The following is a 20,543-nucleotide window of genomic DNA, read 5'->3' as shown; positions in this document are numbered from 1 at the left end:
TGAAGGGATAGCTGGGCAGTCCATTTAAACTAGTTAAACCAGTGGTTTAACTGGTAAAACTAACTTTGACGCCAAGTTAGTTTTAGCTCATAGCTAAACTCTTTTTTTTTTTTTCATAAGTTCTGCGAACTAACTAGAATTTACCATGTACTACCATCAAAACCAGTTCTATGGTCTCCTGCACTTTCGCCTAAATTACCTGATGTTTTTCTTTTTAAAAAATGCAGTAATTTGTCCGCCACAAACTGTCCCACCAGTTTTCATTTATCATATCCTGTCTTTCCACGTTCAAAGTTCTAGGTTCAAATCTCTTGATCAGATAAGATCTTTCTGTGTCGATTTCCGAAGTCCAGCTGCATACTTATTGCCTACACGTGTACTACATCTTTGACTACATGATAGCAAGGACAGGCTCCAGCCCCAGCCATTGAATTGCAAAAGACGCTAAGAAAATTGATGGTTGCTCTTATAAACTCTTGCACAAAGACCCCCTCCCACACAATAAGATGGAGATTCAAGGAGGGGTCCCGTGTCTATAAGTCACAGTGGATGACTGCGCTTTGGGGTCCTTAGGGAGTAGTATAGCGCTATATAAATACACGCCATTTACCATTTATATAAACAAAACAACATGAGTCAGAATTTCTATGTCTTGTCAAATCACAGTGGTTTGCTTTTAACAGGAAGACTGGCTGTATTCTATGATCAGAGAAAATTGCTCAAAAATGCACCAAACCAAATTAGATGCTGTGGCTAAAAGGAAGGGCATTGTAATCAAATCACCAGGCTCCAGCTGAAAGAGATCAGGTTGCAGCTGAATAAAGGCATGTGGGTATGTTGCATCCTGTAGCACATTTTGCATACATTTTATTTTATAATCAATCTGTGGAATATACGAGGCACAGGTACACGCACACGCAGGTTGTTATTGCCAAGTTCCACATTTATTCACACGTTTCACAGGTTTATGCTTTTCACATAGACTGACAGCTCGTTCCCAGCTGACGTGTGTCGTTTTTTCCTCTCGCCACCGCTCTCCGTCTCACTATAAAACAGGGGAGGGAAAACCATTGTCAGTCCATAATCACCATCAGCTGTTCTTACCGGCGTCTCCCGTACCGCCCCGTTGAGCCCACTGCACCACTCCTCCCCTGCAGCCGCGCCCGGGGCCCCGCCTCCGCCACACAATCATTGTCTAAAAATTTGTTTCACAATAGTAAGAAAAAAATTCAGCTCACAAAAGCTTTTCAAAATATTCTTTCTTTATCATTTATCCAAATGAATGGGAAAGGGGATAGTCACAGCTCTCTTCCAATAAAGAGTTATGTCCTGGTCACAACCACCGATTCAATCATAAACTTAAACGAAATGAAGAAATACCCATAATTTAACCCATAATTACCTCTATATTAACACATATATATGTTTTTGTTACTGCAACATTGTAATCAAGGTGGTTTTAAACTACCGCATGTTAAAATATGTTATGGAGTCTGACAGCTGCTGATAAGAATGACCTGTGGTAGCGCTCTTTCCTACACTGTGGGTGTAAAAGTCTACTGCTGAATGAGCTGCTCAGTGCTCATAAGGTCTCATACAGAGGGTAGGAGGTGTTGTGGAATGTAAGGAATGTAAACATTTGTTTTGAATCCATTTTAATTCAGCCATATTGAATTTAGGTTTACAAATGCCCTTAAATCATGGAAACAGACACAATATTAGCACAAAGCTACACATTCAGCTACATTTTTTTTGAAAATTCCAACAAAGGACAACAGCAGCAAATGCAAAAAGAAGACAAATGAAGACAGCTGTGTTACGTACAGTAACACCGAGTGTGCATGTAGTGTGCTCTCTCCTGTGATGTGGGTGCCAGGTCTTTCTTATGGCTTCATTAAACAATTGATACTGTTATAAGGGTAAAGAGCTGAACTGTCTCTCAATAGGCCAGCGTTCTCAATCTCTAAGACGTCACTGGGCAGCAATTTAAATGATTATGACACAGTCAAACCAAACCTTACCTGTTTCCATACAGCAGTGGTTCTTAAACTTTTTACATCATTCCCCACATGGCAGGAATAAATATTTTCATGCCCCCACCTAAACAAAACAATGACAGAAAAGCCTAGCTGCAAATTTATTAGATAATAAGCTCTTTCACAATGAATCCTTCAGTTATTTTTTTAAACAAACAATATGTCTGTGAAGGTTCTCAGTCATCCAGGTCATCGTAGTCAAAGGAGCTTGCAAAGAAAAGCGTCTGGACTTCTTTAAGTTACTTGAAGGCGTTTCACCTCTCACCCGAGAAGCTTCTTCAGTTCTAAGGTCAAATGGTGGAGAGTCTCAGATATAAACCTAGTGGGAGTAGCCCCCCACAGAGGGACAAAAGGACCCCCTGATGATCCTCTAATCGCCTGAGCCAAGGTGTGAAACTGGGTGTGGGTCCCAATCAGCCAGAGTTTCGGGTGAGTTCATTGTGAAACCTGGCCCCACCTTATCATGCGAATTCCTGAGTTAAACAAACAACTTTCATTTCAAACAACTATTTGTAACTTTTGTCACTAGACTGCTTCATGAGTCTGCACTACTTCTTCAAAAAAGCAACAAGTTAAACAGAATGTGAACATTGCCAAACACGGAAAAATAAAGTTCAATCTTAGTCTTATAAAAAAATAAGTCCAGAAACTTGTGAAGAGAGATGAAAATGTATATAATTTACTGAGAGTTTAATACTATTCAGTGGTTGCGGTGAGCCTGTTGTTGACTGCAAAGCTGTGGCGGGGCATGGGATGTGGCACGGCTGCGGGGGAGGCGGACGCACCTGAGCGCAATCTTGACTGGCCGGCTTAAAACATAATGAACTGGGTCCTGTTGTTGTTGTTGATGTGTGTAGACTGTAGCCAAAAAGCTGCAGCCGCATGTGTAAGTCGACAGCCGCAATAAAAAAAGGTACTGTCTGAGGTGCCCCAATCCTGGGTTTCGGCACCACTGTAAACAATGCACAACGGACCCGTCCACATGTTCGCACTTTTCAGTCCGCTGAAAAGCTGCAGCTGCGTGTGTAACAGCTGCAGCTTTTCAGCGGATGCAGCAGATGCGCATATTATTAACATAACTGCCGTGAATTTCTTTGTTCCACCGTAAAAGTGCCTTACTCCCTCGAATCTTTCTGCTACTGAAATCCCCATAACTGACCACTTCCTCCTTTCATTTAACCTCACTCTCTGCTGCTCTTCTACCAAGCCAACCCGTCTCATCTTGTTCCGCAACATCAAGAACATTGATATGGACATTCTTACTACCAGTTTGGACAATGTTCAGATTCCGGACTTCTATTCTACTCCTGATGATTTGTTGTTATATTATAATAATTGTCTACTCACTGTCCTTGATTCTCTGGCTCCTGTAAAAACCCACTCTGTTTCCTTTGCTCGCTCTGCTCCCTGGTTTACCTCTGACCTCCGAGCTCTGAAGGTCAAAGCTCGGCAGCTAGAGCGTAAATATAAGAAATCTGGTTCAACTGTTGATTCAGAAATCTATAAATACCACGCACTTCAGTATAAAGACTCCATTAACAAGGCCAAACAAATCTTCTACTCTGGTATTATCAGTTCTTATGAGGGTAATGCAAGGACTCTGTTTTCAGTTTTCAACAAGCTAATTCAACCCCCCAACGCTTTACCACCGCACTTCTATTCCTCTGAAACATGCAACTCCTTGATGCTGTTCTGGACTACGAAAATCAATAACATCCACCAGCAACTCAGATCAAATGTTGTGTCTACGCCCTCTCCAGAACCTCTTCTCCTTTTTGAGCCGTTTTCCACTTTTCATCTTCCTGATTTATCTGATATTTCCGAGTTCATGTGTAAATCAAAGCCTGCCACATGTCATCTTGACCCCATGCCCACGGGGCTTGTGAAATCCTGCCTCTCTTCTTTACTCCCACTCATTTCTGCTATCATTCACTCTTCTCTCACCACCGGTATCGTTCCCTCCTTATTGAAGACTGCTCTAGTCACTCCTATACTGAAAAAACCTTCTTTAGATCCTAACAACTTTAACAACCTCCGTCCGATTTCCAATCTACCCTTCATTTCTAAGATACTCGAAAAAGTGGTTGCAGCTCAACTTCATTTACATCTGGTTAATAATAACATCTACGAGAGATTTCAATCTGGTTTTCGCTCATGTCACAGTACCGAAACTGCTCTACTTAAAGTCACTAACGATCTTCTAATCGGAGCTGACTCTGGTCTTCTCACCATTCTTGTCCTTTTAGATCTGAGCTCAGCCTTTGACACCATTTCCCACTCTGTCCTTCTAAGCAGACTTTCCTCTCTCGGCATCTCTGACACACCCCTCGTCTGGTTTCAATCATATCTCCTCGACCGCTCCCAGTTTATTCAACTAAGATCATTCCGCTCTCATCTATTCCCCGTCACCTCTGGTGTACCCCAAGGCTCAGTTTTAGGCCCTCTTCTCTTTGTAATATACATCCTCCCTCTAGGTACCATCTTCCGCAAATTTGATCTTCAGTTTCACTGTTTTGCTGATGACACCCAGTTATATCTCTCTTGCAAACCTGATTCCTCCCTCCCACCTTCTTCCCTTACAGAATGTCTATCCGAGTTAAAATCCTGGTTTACCTCTAATTTTCTAAAGCTCAATGAGGATAAAACTGAGATCCTCCTTATTGGCACCAAATCCAACCTTTTGAAGGCAAACCATTTCTCATTCACCATCGATAACTCCACAGTTTTCCCTTCTCCTCAGGTTAAGTGTCATGGTGAATTGGATTAAAGGACTCAGGTGCGAGACTCCTTGCAGAATGACAGTGGATTTATTTACAGTGAAAAGGTTTGTTAACAGTTCGAGTCTATAATCCAAAATGGGCAGTGCAGTGATACGGCGACCTCTCCTCACGGTGACATTGCAGTAATAATCCACAACAACTCCTGGTGCCGGCTCCTCCTCCAATCCCTGAACCCTGGAGGCAGATGAGAAAAAACACACGCTCAATAACGAAAATGTCCTCTCCTTCACAAACCGGGTATGCCAATCATGACTACGCTACCCGGTTTAGTTCAACGTTCCAGCGTTGGTTGTGACTCAACCGCCCCATTAAATAGGTCTGCGCTGGCAAGGTAATTCCGCACAGGTGCGATGATTCTAGCTCAGGACACTCCCCTCCGGTCAACTGCCGTTCCGTGCCACGGCTTCCGGAAGTACATGTTCCAGCAGAAAAACACATGCACAGGATGGAGAGGAGAACACGACACAGTACACACAAACACCACAACAAATTGGCAAGACGATCGGTGAGGACCGTCTAGCCATGACATTAAGAGCCTTGGTGTCATCCTAGACAGTTCACTTTCCTATAAATCGCACATCAATAATCTCACCCGTTCTGCCTACTTCCATCTACGTAACATTAACAGATTGCTTCCTTCTCTTTCCACCCAGTCTACGTCCATTCTTGTACATAGTCTTGTTACCTCCCGTATTGACTACTGCAATTCTCTTCTGCATGGTCTCCCCCAAAAATCCCTCCATAAGCTTCAACTGGTTCAGAACTCTGCTGCTCGCATTATCACCAGAACCCCCTCCTACCAGCACATCACCCCTGTTCTTCAGGAACTTCACTGGCTCCCTGTGAAATTCCGGATAATTTTCAAACTTCTTCTGCTCACCTTCAAGGCCATTCATAACCTCGCTCCTTCTTACCTTTCTGACCTGTTAACCACCACTTGTTCTGCCCGTTCACTTCGTTCTTCTTCTTCTATCCAGCTTTCTGTACCTTCCTTCCGCCTCACCACCATGGGAAGCAGAGCTTTCAGCTGCTCTGCTCCCAGGCTGTGGAACTCTCTGCACCCTGAAATAAGAAATATTGGTTCTCTCCCCCAGTTTAAATCCCAACTCAAAACTCATCTGTTCAAATCTGCATATTCACTGTGAATCCACTGTTTGTTCATTTTATCTTGTGCTTTTATTTTATTGTTCTTATTCTGCCATTGTTTTACTAGGTGTTTTATCCTATTGTAAAGTGTCCTTGGGTGACTTGAAAGGCGCTCATAAATAAAATTTATTATTATTATTATTATTATCAACTCTTTGATGGACTAGACAGAATGAGACCAGTGGAAACACTGGGTGGAAGGTAAAAGAAATAATCTAGGAAACAGTTGGAATTTGAAAAAACATACATAAAATGATTTTCTTTTATAAAGATGTAAAGATATTGAAATAGGAAAATATATTCATTTAGTGTGTCCATTATCTAACTGTCAGTGTGTGCAAGCAAAAGCAATTTTATTTATTTCTTTTTAGATGTTATAGCGAAGGAGTGTGTGGATGGCATTATTGAGTGGGAGGAAGCATCCTCTGAGTTTGGATTGAATGTCCCCAAACATAGTATTCAAAGTGGTTTCAGTCAAGCCAGTGGCAAGATGAATTATTCTGTCCTCCAAACTGATTTTGGTGTTTTAAAAGAGAATTTGTAGATTTTGAAAACAGCTATCACATATCCAATGAATGCTTGACTAAATAAATAAATAACAAAGCACACCTGAAAAACCTCCAATTAAGTTTTCATTTAATTTCCATTAAAACTTTGTTGATCCCGAAGGAAATTGGTTAAGGCTGCCGGCATTTCAGCGCCATTTTACCCTTCTGACCACACATGCATTACACAAACATCACACGAGGAAGACAGGTTGGAGAAGTAGAACAATAGAAATACAAAATATGAGGAACGAAGAAGAGAAAAAAGAACTTTGATCAGTTTGAGAACATAAAAAAACACCCTAGCACATATAGCACATGAATCATCACATCTCACAACATAAAAGACAAGTACATCAGAAGTGTTTGTAGGGGTGACTGTATATCAGTGTCTGAGTACGTGTGTGTGTGTGTGTGTGTGTGTGTGTGTGTGTGTGTGTGTGTGTGTGTGTGTGTGTATCCTGTATCCAACTCATGAGACGGTCTCCTTTCACCTAGTTAAGTGAAAGTCAACAATCCCCAAGTTGATGCAGATGACCTTGAGGAAGTAGAAGGATAGGGCAGAGAGTCAACACAGTCTTGTAATCTGGGGAGTATTTGTTCCAGCTCCGGATTTCGAGCTTCCAGTTCATGAGTGAAGGCCAAATGATAGATTGTGATTGTTTGGGTTTGGTGTAGGGCGAAGAGCTGCTTTCCAGTTCCGTAGTTGCTCTAATGTCTGTCACTGGTCCCAATTCTAGATCTCCTGTTGCAGAGCCGTGAGCTTCTCTGTGATTTAATCCATATCACGTTCACTAAACACAGTTTGAGTGCTCATGGCTCTACCCATCGTCAGTCATGCTGACCAGCCTTGTGGGATCTTGAACAGCTGTGACCGCTTTTCATTATTTGTTGATAAGCCAGGGCTGTGCCAGTTCCAATCAGCAGGAATCCAGTTATCATGGTTCTGAATAGGTAGGTAGGTGTCTTCAACATCCTCTATTGAGAGTGCTGCCAGAGACATGATACGCCACTCATACCTGGCAGCAAATGTTCCCACAGGCCCACGCCCAGATTTCTCGTCAGGGGTGTCAGTGACATTTAGGCATTTATTTTTTTAGAGAACAAGACGGAGAGAGTCTCTGAGAGTTAGAGGAGACTAGACAAAGACAAGGGAAGTCAAGCAGGAAGATAAGGGAGGGAGAGGAGACAAGAGAAAACGTGACCGCCTCCGCCGAAAGCCAAGAGCCCAAAATCATAAATCATGTACAAAGGCATAAATATCAGATTTTTCTTTCTCAAAATTCTGAAATTTAAGGATTTTGTTGACTTCAGCACTGCAGGAACAATGTACAAAGCAGCAAATATTGAGAACAACTCTAATAACTCTTTTCTCAATTGATTTGGCCTTGAATACCTCCCCTGCCTTCCATATAGATAGCTCCGGTGAAACCTGCAATAGATTCTTGGAGTTCTTTATTAATAAGAATTAAGAAATGCTTTGATCTGCATATACCCTGTCTCTGTATGATGTCTCATTAACATATACCTGCTCAACTGCTTTTGACCAGTTTGAGCCTGTATGTCTTAACCAAGTGGAAGATCTTTGTAATAGCATAAAGACATCATCCTGCCCCACAGATGAAGTCCCAACACATTTTCTAAAAAAAGATTATTAAGGTAGTCGGCCCTGACATTTTAACTATTTTTAATAGTAGTCTTAGCTCTGGAATAGGACCAACTGGATTCAAGCACGCTGTAGTGCAGCCAGTACTTAAAAAAACAAACCTCGACTCCTCTGTTCTTGCTAATTTCAGACCTATTTCCAAGCTTCCGTTTCTGTCAAAAATTCTAGAAAGGATTGTATTTGAGCAGCTACAATCCTTTCTAAATAGTCATAATATTTTCGAGAAGTTCCAGCCGGGCTTCAAAACCCACCACAGTACAGAAACTGCCCTCCTAAAAGTACTTAATGATATTTTATTAATCACCGACTCAGGAGACTCAGCTGTGCTCCTGCTTCTAGACTTAATTGCAGCCTTTGATACTGTTGACCACAGCATTCTGATCTCACGTTTGGAGCAATGTGGTATCAAAGGCATCCCTTTGGAATGGTTTAGGTCTTACCTGTCTGACAGAACTTTTTCCATGAGTCTTGATGATTTTATTTCTTCCCCAGCTCCTTTTCCTTGTGGAACCCGCAGGGTTCTGTATTAGGCCCAATTCTCTTTTCAGTCTATATGTTACCCCTAGGCCTAATGTTTAGGAAGCATAACATCTGCTTTCACGCTTATGCCGACAACACCCAGATTTATCTTCGGTTTAATAGAAACACTTCCACTCCCGTGGAATCCCTATTCAAATGTCTTTACGAAGTTAAAACCTGGATGGCCTCAAATTTTCTTACCTTCAATGAGGATAAAATAATTATTTTTGGACTAAGCTGTAATTTCAATGCCCCAGATTTGGGCTTGTAAAAATCTGGGAGGTTTCTTGGATAGCAAACTTACATTTGAAAAACAAATTAATTCAGTTGTTTAGTGGTCCTTTTTTAAATTACGGCTCCTATCCAAGGTGAGATAATTTTTATCCTTTAAAAACTTGGAACGAGCAATCCGTCCGTCCGTCTTATCTCAACTGGATTACTGTAATTCACTATACGTTGGTGTCAGTCAGTCCAGCTTGGCACGGCTCCAACTTGTACAAAATGTTGCAGCCCGCCTTTTGACTCATGTGAAGAGACACCAACACATTACTGCCGTGCTTGCTTCCCTTCATTGGCTTCCAGTGCGTTTTAGAATTAAATTTAAAATCTTACTTTTGACTTATAAAGTGCTAAACGGCCAGACTATTTGTCTGACTTTTTGCTGCTTTATACACCCTCCAGAGCCCTTCAATCAAGTGGTCATTTACATCTTAACTTACACAAGTCTAGGATGGTTTGTAAAGGGGATTGGGCGTTTGTGGTTGTTTTTCTTTTCTCTTGTTATTTCAGTTATATTTGTATGTTCGAAATAAAATTATTCTATCTATCTATCTATCTATCTATCTATCTATCTATCTATCTATCTATCTATCTATCTATCTATCTATCTATCTATCTATCTATCTATCTATCTATCTATCTATCTATCGACTTCCTGGTTAGCAGTTTTCTGTTGATAGTAAACAGACATTTGGGCTTGTTCCTTGGAATATATATTTTCACTCACTGAACAGGACTATGGACACGGTACCAAACAGACCCAGTCCTTTTGTCATGGTCCTGTGTCTGGTGACCAAGTGTTCATGTGCTTTGTTTGATTTTGGTTAATATTTCTTTGTTTTATATCAGTTTTTTTGTGTTTGTGTGCTTATGTTAGTTTTTAATCTCTAGGTTTTGGACTGTGTTAACTGGTTAAAAGGATAGTTAGATTCTTTGAGTGGTTTATGGTTTTATTGTATTTTCATGTATTCATGTTAAATTGTTTAGTTTCTTGCTATTAGAGATTATGTTTTACCTCCATCAGTGTGTGTCGTTAGGTCTAATTTGTCCCAGCTGTGTTACCACCTGTTCCCCATCCTCTCGTTGTCCTGCCTGTGTTTTTAAGTCCTGAAGTGTCATACCCTCACTGTGCTGTTTTTTTTCTTTCTTCTCTGTGCTTCTAGTAAGGTAGTGTTTCTGTTTTTGAGTTTCTAGTTCAGTTGTATTTCATGTTCATACGTTCTCCAGCAATGAAGCTGCCGCCTTTAGTTTGTCATTCTGTCTCAGAGTCCTGCTTTTGGGTCCTACATCCTGCCTGCCACAGCACACATCATGACACTTATAATGTAGATGACATTTTTGTACGTGACAGGTTAAGTATGCATGTCTGTGATGGCTGCATGCTACGTTAGGGATGTTACTCTTTTGTACACCCTGGTTCTGTCATCAGTACCTCCCACAAGTATTGGCAGTAACCTAAGCACCATAACAACAAAAGCAGTTGTGAATGTGCAAAGATGCTGGTGAATGATATTATTAGCAATATAGACCGCAGTTGCATAGGTTATCATAGCTATAATGGCATTTTTGTAGATTACCAGTATGCCTATAAATTTAGTAATGATTAAGATCACCTCTGTCCAGATTAGCCTACATTATTTAGACAAAGATGTTCCACAATTCTATCTAATCATGAGCAGGTGGAGGTGGAGTGATTAACAGTTTCAGAGCTTGGTACCACAGCTGAAAAGCACTGTCCCCACTTTTCATAGTTGTTATTAAATACATGATGAATTTGACCAATAGTTTATTACTGCTCCTTTGTACTCCGTAAATATTGAGGGTACAAAGTAGAAGCAAAATAATTATGTTATCTGTGAAGTAAAGCTCACATATTTGTTTCCTCATAAACAATATGACCATAGTAGGTTTATGCCTGTCACGAGTACTGGGAGACAGGCATGTGACAGGCATTACCTTCTGTCTTCCTATTGTCATTTTCATTTAAATCACTGACCTGAAAATGGTTGCAGATCAGGTCCCCATGTTTGAAGCAACCATTTAAGAGACAGCAAGATATTGCTTTTGATGTACACATTTGGGATAATTTTGGTTGTACTGCAGTCTCCAACCACTATTTTTCCTTGCTTGACTTTAACATAAGACATCCAGGTCTTCATCATCTGCTTGTACACAGGGTCTAACAATTTGTTCAATGAGTACACGATATGGCAGCCTCGCTTCTGTCAGTCTGCCCCAGGGCAGCTGTGGCTACAACTGTAGCTTGCCTCCACCAGTGTATGAATGTGAGAGTGAATGAATAGTGGCATTGTAAAAGCGCTTTGGGTGCCTTGAAAAGCGCTATATAAATCCAATCCATTATTATTATTACAGATAAATTCAGATAAGAAAGTCCCAATGAATCACAGATTTCTCTGTGAAACATTCATCCACAGAGTTTATGTGTGAACTAGTCGTGAATGAAGTCCATTGTCTTTTGTCTTTTCAGTTTATTATCAGTTATTTCAGTTTATTTATGTATTGGTCAGAATTTTTTTTTTCTTTAAGTAGCTGTGCCTACGATAGTGTCTCCTCCAGGAAAAATGTCATCATTGCTGACCGATTCATAAGTGAGACTGAAGTCCTGTATTGGAGACATGCTAGATTGTTGGTCAAATGGACTGCTTTCTTTGATGCCAGCCAGCTGAATTTACAAATGATTGTCTGCCTTTGCCTAAAGCATGAGGTTTAAAAAAGAAAGAAGAAAACATATCCAACTGCCTAACCCATGTAAAACAGTTGCAACATTTTTACAACATTGCTTTAAGCAAATCACCTCAGCTATTGCACAGCAGGAAGGACTTGCGCAATTTTGTTTTGGTATTCAGAGTAAATCTGTCTTCAAAATTGTTTGACGGCCAATGGTATTAGACTAGAACAAGATTTCACACTGTTAAAGAGAGTTGCCTGATAAGATTGAAAAAATCAGATGAATGAGATTACTTACTATCAGTTTGACTATTGTGGACATGCTCTACCATATAAAAAAAATTAACTAATTACTACTATTCACAAACATTCAAAAAATAAACTTCACATAACTTTATTCAGCTCTACAACTCAGAGAAAAAACTGGCAGTTTGCAAAAAAATAATATTGTAACATTTTATAATAATAAATATTTATAACAGAGGTAGGAAAAATATTAAACGCTTTGACTGTTGTTGTGATTTGACGCTACATAGGTAAAATTGCATTGAACTGAGATAAACTCAACACACTAAAGTATAGAGGAAATAAATATGTCTCTTATTCATATATATATATATATATATATATATATATATATATATATATATATATATATATATATATATATATATCTAAAAAGCCTGATGCAGTGTTGGCAATTTTGTTATAATATTCCTCTAAATAGTAGAGGTGGGGATCACCATACATCCCACGATACGATATTATTGCAATTTTTTAAAATATTTTGCGATATTCAGATTCTGTACATAAAGGTAAACTTTATCAATATTCATTTATCTAATATCAAAGTCTCGCACTCAGTCCTTCTCTCATTTCAGTCAGTTTTATTGTTGACAAACTGAACGGTTTGTATTACAGTCTAGTCCAACTTAACTGAATGCAACCATCTGGTACAATTATAACTATTCTAAACTATGTAATTTATGAAAACTATGCAGCCCCTTCAGCAACTGAAGAATTTGAAAGTAAATTAAAACAAAATATAATTTTACATTAAATAAAAAAGTTTTAAACTTAATTAAAATAAAACATGTCTTACATTAAAATCAGTAAACTGTCATGTTTATTGCTGTCAAAAAAAAAAGTTAAACACATTTGGACAGTGAAGGAATGTCAGGATTCTTGCTCAGAAAAAGGATCAACATGCTCTGAAGTCAGTCCAGTCCACAAAAACTTTTTTTGTAACAAAATATCGATTTCTGCTGTCCCTGTATCGATACATTATTAGCAAACAAAATATCACGATACTACACAGTATCGATTTTTTCCCCCACCCCTACTAAATAGAGCAGTGAGGTAGATATTAATACTGAAAAGGGCACTTTGAACAATGCAAAATACAGTGCACCATGATAATTAAGGCATAAGTAGCTGTACAAAGTTAATGAACGACCTGACCTGCTCATTAAATCACATGCAGTGCAAAAGTCTTATTTATGCCCAGTATATAAAGTCCAGTATATAGGTGACTAAATGATAAATACTGCATACATTAACAATTTCATTTTAATAAAAAATTGTTCAAGACATAATAGGGGTGGTCTAATGTCAAATCTGTACCTACACAGGTTTAGTTTATAACTAAATAACTCACTAATTGACCATTTAGCATTTAGTCAGTTATTTTGCATCAGATTTGTCTGGGAAAAGGAGTGAGTATGATGGAGGAGCTCCATCTGACTGAGACAGGAAGTCTACATTCATCACTGGTGCAGAAGGCAGCATGTTGTACGCAGGAGGTACTGGAGATTGAATAGAAGGAGATGGCTGGCTCTCAAGGGCAGATGGGGGTTGGTGAAATTGTTGGGGTGGTGTTGGGGGTGGTGGCGGGTGCAGGACAGAAGATAATGAAGATGAAAATGGAGTTCCATATGGCGAAGGCACCTGTGGCACTGGGTTATTGTAGCTTCCAAACATGTGTGTTGGCTGAGAAGTTTGCACACCCGCTGGTCCACCATATACAGCAGGGTTATTTGGGTATATAGGTGGTGGTGGTGCTGAATAGCTTTGGACTCCTGGATATCCATAACTGCCTGAATGTGGAGACATAGATTGAAGGCCCATGGGCATTGTGGGGGGAGGGAAGTCACTGTTGCTTGGACCCCCAATAGCACCTGTTGGATAGGGACCTACATTTATATTACTCAGACAGCCAGGAGCCAAGCCAGGAGGTAAAATGACCACTGGGCACAGAATCTCTGGATCAAAAGCAAAGCTGATGTCCAGATATACCTAGGAGAAAGAAAAATATATGTAAATCTGTCTCATTAGTACATGATGCTTTTATTTTTACACTGGAAAAGCAACAAGAGAACATCTGAACGCCACTTCCTCAATGATATTCATTGCTGTTCACACAGTTAATTACAAATGGCTCTGTCATGCATAAATCATAATATCGGTTCCCACAAAAATTCAAGTTTTGCTTTAGGATACAGTACTACATACCTTTACACAGTATTCCACTGAGATAATATCACAGTTCTGGATTGTCAGCATGTAATCACTAGGAATCTTTATTTTACATCTGAGCTCCTTCCGTGTTTTTGGTTTAATACAGTTGTCAGCAACTTTATGACAAACTGTATTCTCATGTTTGGTTCTGCCATTGGCATGGTACACGACTTTCTGTATTAAGCTAAATTTCGGTGTCATGTCACTGGATGAAGAATTGTCAACTTTAGCAAGAACCACTATTGTTTCACCTGTAAAAAAAAAAAAAAAAGATTTTAAATACAATTGTCTTTACATTTTTCAGTTGACTAAAGTGCCATTGTCTAATATACACCAGAAAGTCACAACACCTATTACTTAAAGTCAAACTATTGGAAAGGAATTTCTGAAAGTGCAAGGTAGGCAACATCCCTAGATTTCTTATTTCTTAAGAGTACAGGCTTAACTTGCAGTTGTATTAACACTGTGGCAAATAGGTTTCCCTGGATGCCAAATGATCAAGTTGGCCTTTGGGGCACTGGAATGGACAAAATACATTAAATAAAGCAGATAACATATTAATATCTCTTTACTTACAAGATGCCAATAAATTGGATAGTTTCTACATTATGGGAATGAAAAGTTTGTCAACTATGATCTCAATAGTCTTTTTGCATCCTCCATTATTAGCTAATTTATTGAACTCTGCCTATGTTCAACCACACAAAAATATTTTTTGGTATAATGAGAAAAGAGTATAAAACGAATTGAGACCTACAACATTTGAAAAGAAATTTTAATACCTGCTGCGTAACCGATCCTGTCCACAGTTACATCCATGTGTACGTGTCCTTTTGAGAAAAAACCCATCTTTTTGTTCGTTGAACCAACTTGCGGTGACTACAGTGGAATAAACAAGCAAAACAGTCCTAAGAGGCCTGGCAGAAAGCAGAAGACAGTTGGTGTTTTGGGGGCCTGGGTATAAACCTCTTTCTTGTGGGGCAGGGCATATTATCCTGCTGTGGGGAGACCACTGCTATCGGGATTGCCTTGCTGAAGGCATATGCTGGGTCTTTAGCATGGTTATGGTACGTTGGTGTGTATTACAAGGATAGCAGCACTGCATTATGACAAGATTATCAATTCTATTCGTTTCACCTGTCACTGCTTTAACTGATGGAGCTGGATCAACCAGGTAACACTTTAAACGGAATGCACCGGTCATTACTGTTAATAATTAGAGCTGAGTCTTTTGGATTGTTAACATTTCTGCTGGGAAACATTTCACCTCCATTACAGTGTGTTCGTGGATAGTTCTCAGAGCTGTATCGCCTACCTTGAACAAATGAAAGTAGAATTATCTGGCCAATAATGGCCATTATTTGAAACAACCATTGTTTTTCTCGTATATGAACCCCCCAAGAAGTGCTACGTGTACAAGAAGGACGGTTGGCACTGAGTGCATACCACGTAGCGGGAGAATACACAACATATCAAAGATGGCTGAATGTATTTTTAAGTACTGTACACACCATCAGAGAATGAAGGTTTGGAACACATTTGGAGACAAATTTGATCTCCTTCTCTGCTGTACTGTTCATCCTCCAGCTCCTTAACAGTTTTGCTTCTAGCTTGTAGACAATTTTTCCATGAGTCCCTCTGAAGAATGAAGGCATGCTTCTGTGTAGGGAAACAGCAGACTTTAAGTTATGCAATGTCAAGTGAAATAACATCATGTTTCCAACGCATGTACACATTCAGCAGTCAAGTTATGAAGTACACCTTACTTGTGATGGTTTGAACCCCTTTTGTTTTCAGAACTGCCTCAGTTCTTTGTGGCACAGATTCAACAACATGCTGGGATTATTCCTTGGAGATTTTGGTCCATTATGCTATAGTGAACTCATAATGTTCAAGAAACCAGGTTGAGACGATATGAGCTTTGTGACATGGTATCTCACAAAGCTGGAAACAGCAATGTGGTTATAAACGGATGGATATGGCCAGCCACAATACTCAAGTAGCCTCTAATGATTGTCAGCTCAAGCTAAGGGTTCCAAAGTGTGCCAAGAAAATATCCCTCAAGCCATTACACCAGCAGCAGCATGAAATGTTGCTAAAGAAGGATGAATTCTCAGTTGATAGGTGTGGTTTCTGCTGCTGTAGCCCATCTACTTCAAAGTTCAACGTGCTGTACATTCAGATATTCTACTTATACGCTTGTTGTAATGAGTGATTTTTGAGTTACTTTTCATATCAGCTCAAAGCAGCCTTTTCATTCTCTTCTGACTTGACATGAGCAATTTTCACTTAGACAACAGCTGCTAACTGGATATTTACGCTGTAAACCCTAGAGATGTTGTGTAAGAAAAACTCAGTAGATACTGAAAAAATACTCTGGGACAAACAAAGATGCCACATTTAAATTCACTTAACTCATCTTTCTTCGCCATTCTGACACTAAGTTCAAACTTCAACACATCGTCTTAACCATATCTACATGCCTAAATGCCCTGAGTTGCTGCTATTTTATTGATCCACTTTTTGTGTTTGTTCGAATCACTGTTAAAGTGTAAATTCAAACCATTGTTTTGGTCAGCTGACTAACTGTACTTACCCTGATGGTATTTGGAAACTGAATCTGTAGACATGAATCCCTTGGGGCAAAACCGTTTCTGAAAATGAAGGAAAATGAAGTATTGTAAAATTTTCAAATACAGGTACATAACGATTACTATTCAATACTTTTCTACTGCACTTTAGTATTACAAGTTTTGTCCTCTACATTCCTGTGACTCCTGTAATTTACTTAGACACTTTGTAGTCTGCTTTAACCACGAATAAAGAGACAAAAAAAGGAGAAATTAGATGCTTTTTGTAGCTGCTGATTGTAAATAAAGATTCTATATTGGGCTTCTAATACAGTCTATGACTCCAGTTTGACCAACTAACATGCTTAAACGCTCATGTTTCTGTATCGAAATTATATTTCAAAATGTTAAATATACACAAAATTATGTAAAATAAAAACAAGCAAAAAAAACAGATGAATGTTTAAGTGTTAAGTTGATAGTAGGTTTGTCCCCAAAGTACAAAAGAAAGGTATGCTTAAGAACAGGTGTCCTGTTTCTGTGTGTGTGTGTGTGTGTGTGTGTGTGTGTGTGTGTGTGTGTGTGTGTGTGTGTGTGAGATTTTTTTTTAAACGTGTAATATATTGATAAATAGACTGTAGTTAACAGGATTTATATAGAAAATAAGGAAAGCACAGATTTTTTACATGTGCATTATTGTACTTACTGTTTTTTCTAAAGTATAATCAACCCATTTCTTTTGAGTCACTTGAACTTTCTTCACAGAACACACATTATTATTATTACATTTATTAAATTATAAATTAGAACTTCAACACTAACAATTAAATATAAAAGTATTTAATATAACATGTTTTGTTTCCCATTCACGTGTATTCTGTTTGAGAAACGTGTCTTTGAAATGTTATATTTTTTTGCAAAGAAGAGAAAGAAAAAAAAAATACATTCATCGCCAGGGGAAATTTCTCAAAATCCAGCAGTATCCAAGAACACACCAAATATACACCAAATATACTATGAATACTAATAAAGACTAATAAATGCCAATAAATACACAGTTAAAAGTTAACTATGTTAAAAATACATCTTTAATGTCAATGAGACTTTTTACCTCGATAAATAGTGTTAGGTTTTGTATTGTTGATTGTCATTTATGCTTAGAAATATCTACTTATATATGCTTAGAGTTTTATAATTAGTTGTAGATTGGTAGAGGTTTGATCCTTAATAGTCTGCAAACTTTGTGTGCATTAGAGAGCACTCTGGGAGCATGGGAGAGGTCGTACCTTCTCTTATTGTTTTATGGTAGGTTTTAGTCTAAGTGCCTTTTGTTTAGATGAACTGTTGGACTTCCAGACCAGCAGGTTTAGGGAAGTCATTTATGGGGTCACACTCTGACCACACACACACACACACACACACACACACACACACACACACACACACAGGCAAGGTACTCTTTGTGTGTATGTAGACGTCATATGTTAATGAACCTATGCATATTCATGTAACCTCAATAAAAGAGCAGTGTTACGGGGGAGCGGACGAGAGCAACTGGGGTCAAGCGAAGGAACGGCGTTTGTCCGGTTCTCTCCCGTGCACGAGAAACATGAAGAACTTTGCCTACTTCGTGTCTTGCTTGCTGTGTAATCAGCTTTGCTTGCGCGGGTTTCACGCGGACCTGAGCCGTGCGGTTAATCGCAGGCTTATAAATGGAAGAGATTCAAGTGTTAGAAGTTTTCAGAAAACACACCAGCCTTGAAGAGCGTGTGGAGGACGCCAGCCCACATCAGCAGCACTTAAGATATGCTCTGGTGAATGGCTTTCCCCTACCCCTTGCTGACACAAAATGTTTATTCTTTAGCTTGCCCTGTTCGACAACAGCCTGTGCTCCAGACCATAGATTTAATTGAGGTGGATAATTGTTAAAAGTAATCTGCATTAAGCTTAGGGTTGCTCAAATTCAGTACAATGACATATGAGATTAAGTAAAATAGGTAAATATTTAAACTAATGACATGCATAGAGGCACTTGACCTGTTTGGTAAAACTGTCATCCTAATATGAGCCATTGTTGAGATATAGAGCACGCCTGTGAAAACTAATATGCTGAACCCTGTATGAAACGGCTAAAACTACTTGATGGAGAAGCTGAATTGAATATGAAAGTGCAAGTCTTTGCCACTGTCTGGGGAAGTTTTCAGAAAACAATGTTAGATGTTAGGTTGTGGTCTTGTTAAGGTTCGTTCGAGTTAGGGAAGAGAAGAAAGCAAGCCCAAGTCGAAGTAGGTGTCAAAAATAGTGATCTTTATTACACACTTTGTGCACTAAGTGTGGGAAAAGACAATTTGCAATCGAATCCTCTCCTCAACTGAAGCATCAGTCTCCTTATATTGCCATTATGACATCACAGTTGGATCTTTACTGGAAATGATCTCAAATGATAACAATTCCCCGCCTATCACAAAGTTTTCCCTTATATAGACATCAACTGCTACTCTTAAGAGAAAAACAAGTGTGTATTACATTGTGCATTTTGTGAAAGTGTATCTATCAGAAAACTGTCCTCAGATGACCCTCCTATTATTACTAAGTGTGTGTGTACACATTCATGTATTGTATAAGAGCATGCATGTACTTTAAAGGCCTGTGTACGTGCAGAACTACACGCAGGCGGGCCGGGCCCAACAGGACTGGTGGGTCTGAATGGTGTGACTGCACTAAAGTGCAACAACTTTATATAAACAGTCAGTGTGCATTAATATTTGCTCAAAGTAACACAGATGTAATTAAAAGATTATACTGTCAACAGATTCAACAATGGTAAATGATTAATCAATGATAACTGATTGTGAGAATACAAAATAAAATATCTCCTGATCACAGTCTCTTCTGAGCTGATGAGCAAGCTACACATTATCTGTCTGAGAACTCATAAAAGAGAGGGAAACGAAAACTATGATAACTATGATAACTGGAGTGTGCAGCGTTTCCGTGAGCAGTTTTTCTGCATCTTGACTCATGTGTGTAGAGTGTTCATAGCATCAGCATCATGTTTTTGTTATTAGTTTTGTTGGGTTGAAAATAATTAAATAAACTTGTGATCATATTTATGGATCACCATGGCACATATCATCAGCCATGTGATTTATTTACGCAGATGAAAAAAGTGAGTGTGAATGTGTCTGACGTCACAGTGTTTTTGTGCGCTGTGTAAAAGTAATTGCCTAATTACTTTGCCAAAAATTGATAGCTCCTTCTACATTTGCAACACTAAAGATTAATTGAATACCTTTAATTCTTTGTTGTTGTTTCGTTGTCGGGTTTTTGTTTTGTTTTTTTGCAAATACATTTACAATACATTGCAAAAACAAACATTTACAAGAAGACTGTAAAGTGTGTTACATACCGCTGGCGCTCTCTGGGATTAAAAATTCCTTTAGTTTGAAATATCTTGTGTGCGCAGAGTACGTATGAGTATGGTCACCGCTCTTCTGAGACCACCGGACGTTAGCGTCCCCTTTCGCCTTGATAAACAGGCTTTGAACTGAGGTTTCCTTGGATAAGGCCAGAGTTACAGTCCCTGTTATAGTGTCTCCCTCCGAAAAAGTCACGAATTCATTCACTGCGTCATATGCGACAGTAAAGCTTTCAACTGAAGGCATCGTAGCAAAGCGGTTCAGGCACAATAATATGAAAAAATAAAAGACTGTTACTACTTAACAAACGTTTCCACTACACGCTACTCCTTGGCCGAGACACTATGGCGTTTGTCGTAAACTGTGGTGAGCAGAAGA

At 39.1% G+C, this 20,543-nt stretch overlaps 1 protein-coding gene across 1 annotated transcript; it reads right to left on the bottom strand.

The window, feature by feature from the left end:
* Positions 1-12,310: 12,310 nt before the first annotated feature.
* Positions 12,311-20,541, bottom strand: LOC101465610 (arrestin domain-containing protein 3). The gene is made up of 6 exons (XM_004544395.5): positions 20,156-20,541; positions 16,773-16,830; positions 15,688-15,835; positions 14,959-15,055; positions 14,171-14,427; positions 12,311-13,954 (listed from the first exon to the last, which is right to left on the bottom strand). The coding sequence occupies exons 1-6, from the start codon at positions 20,409-20,411 to the stop codon at positions 13,343-13,345; spliced, it is 1,428 nt and encodes a 475-aa protein (XP_004544452.1). The 5' UTR covers positions 20,412-20,541; the 3' UTR covers positions 12,311-13,342.
* Positions 20,542-20,543: the final 2 nt, after the last annotated feature.

Source organism: Maylandia zebra, linkage group LG12 (genome assembly GCF_041146795.1).
Source record: "Maylandia zebra isolate NMK-2024a linkage group LG12, Mzebra_GT3a, whole genome shotgun sequence".
Taxonomy (NCBI): domain Eukaryota; kingdom Metazoa; phylum Chordata; class Actinopteri; order Cichliformes; family Cichlidae; genus Maylandia; species Maylandia zebra.
The sequence above is the reverse complement of the archived record's forward strand: the minus strand, read 5'-3'. Positions and strand labels throughout refer to the sequence as shown.

What these genes read in the sequence shown, in the direction of transcription:
- LOC101465610 (XM_004544395.5), bottom strand. Translation starts at nt 20,411, where the DNA reads ATGCCTTCAGTTGAAAGCTTTACTGTCGCATATGACGCAGTGAATGAA. An exon ending in AATCCCAGAGAGCGCCAGCG is followed by an intron (nt 16,831 to 20,155) that starts GTATGTAACACA and finishes CTTCATTTTCAG; the next exon opens with AAACGGTTTTGCCCCAAGGG. An exon ending in CAGTGGAATACTGTGTAAAG is followed by an intron (nt 13,955 to 14,170) that starts GTATGTAGTACT and finishes TCTTTCTCCTAG; the next exon opens with GTATATCTGGACATCAGCTT.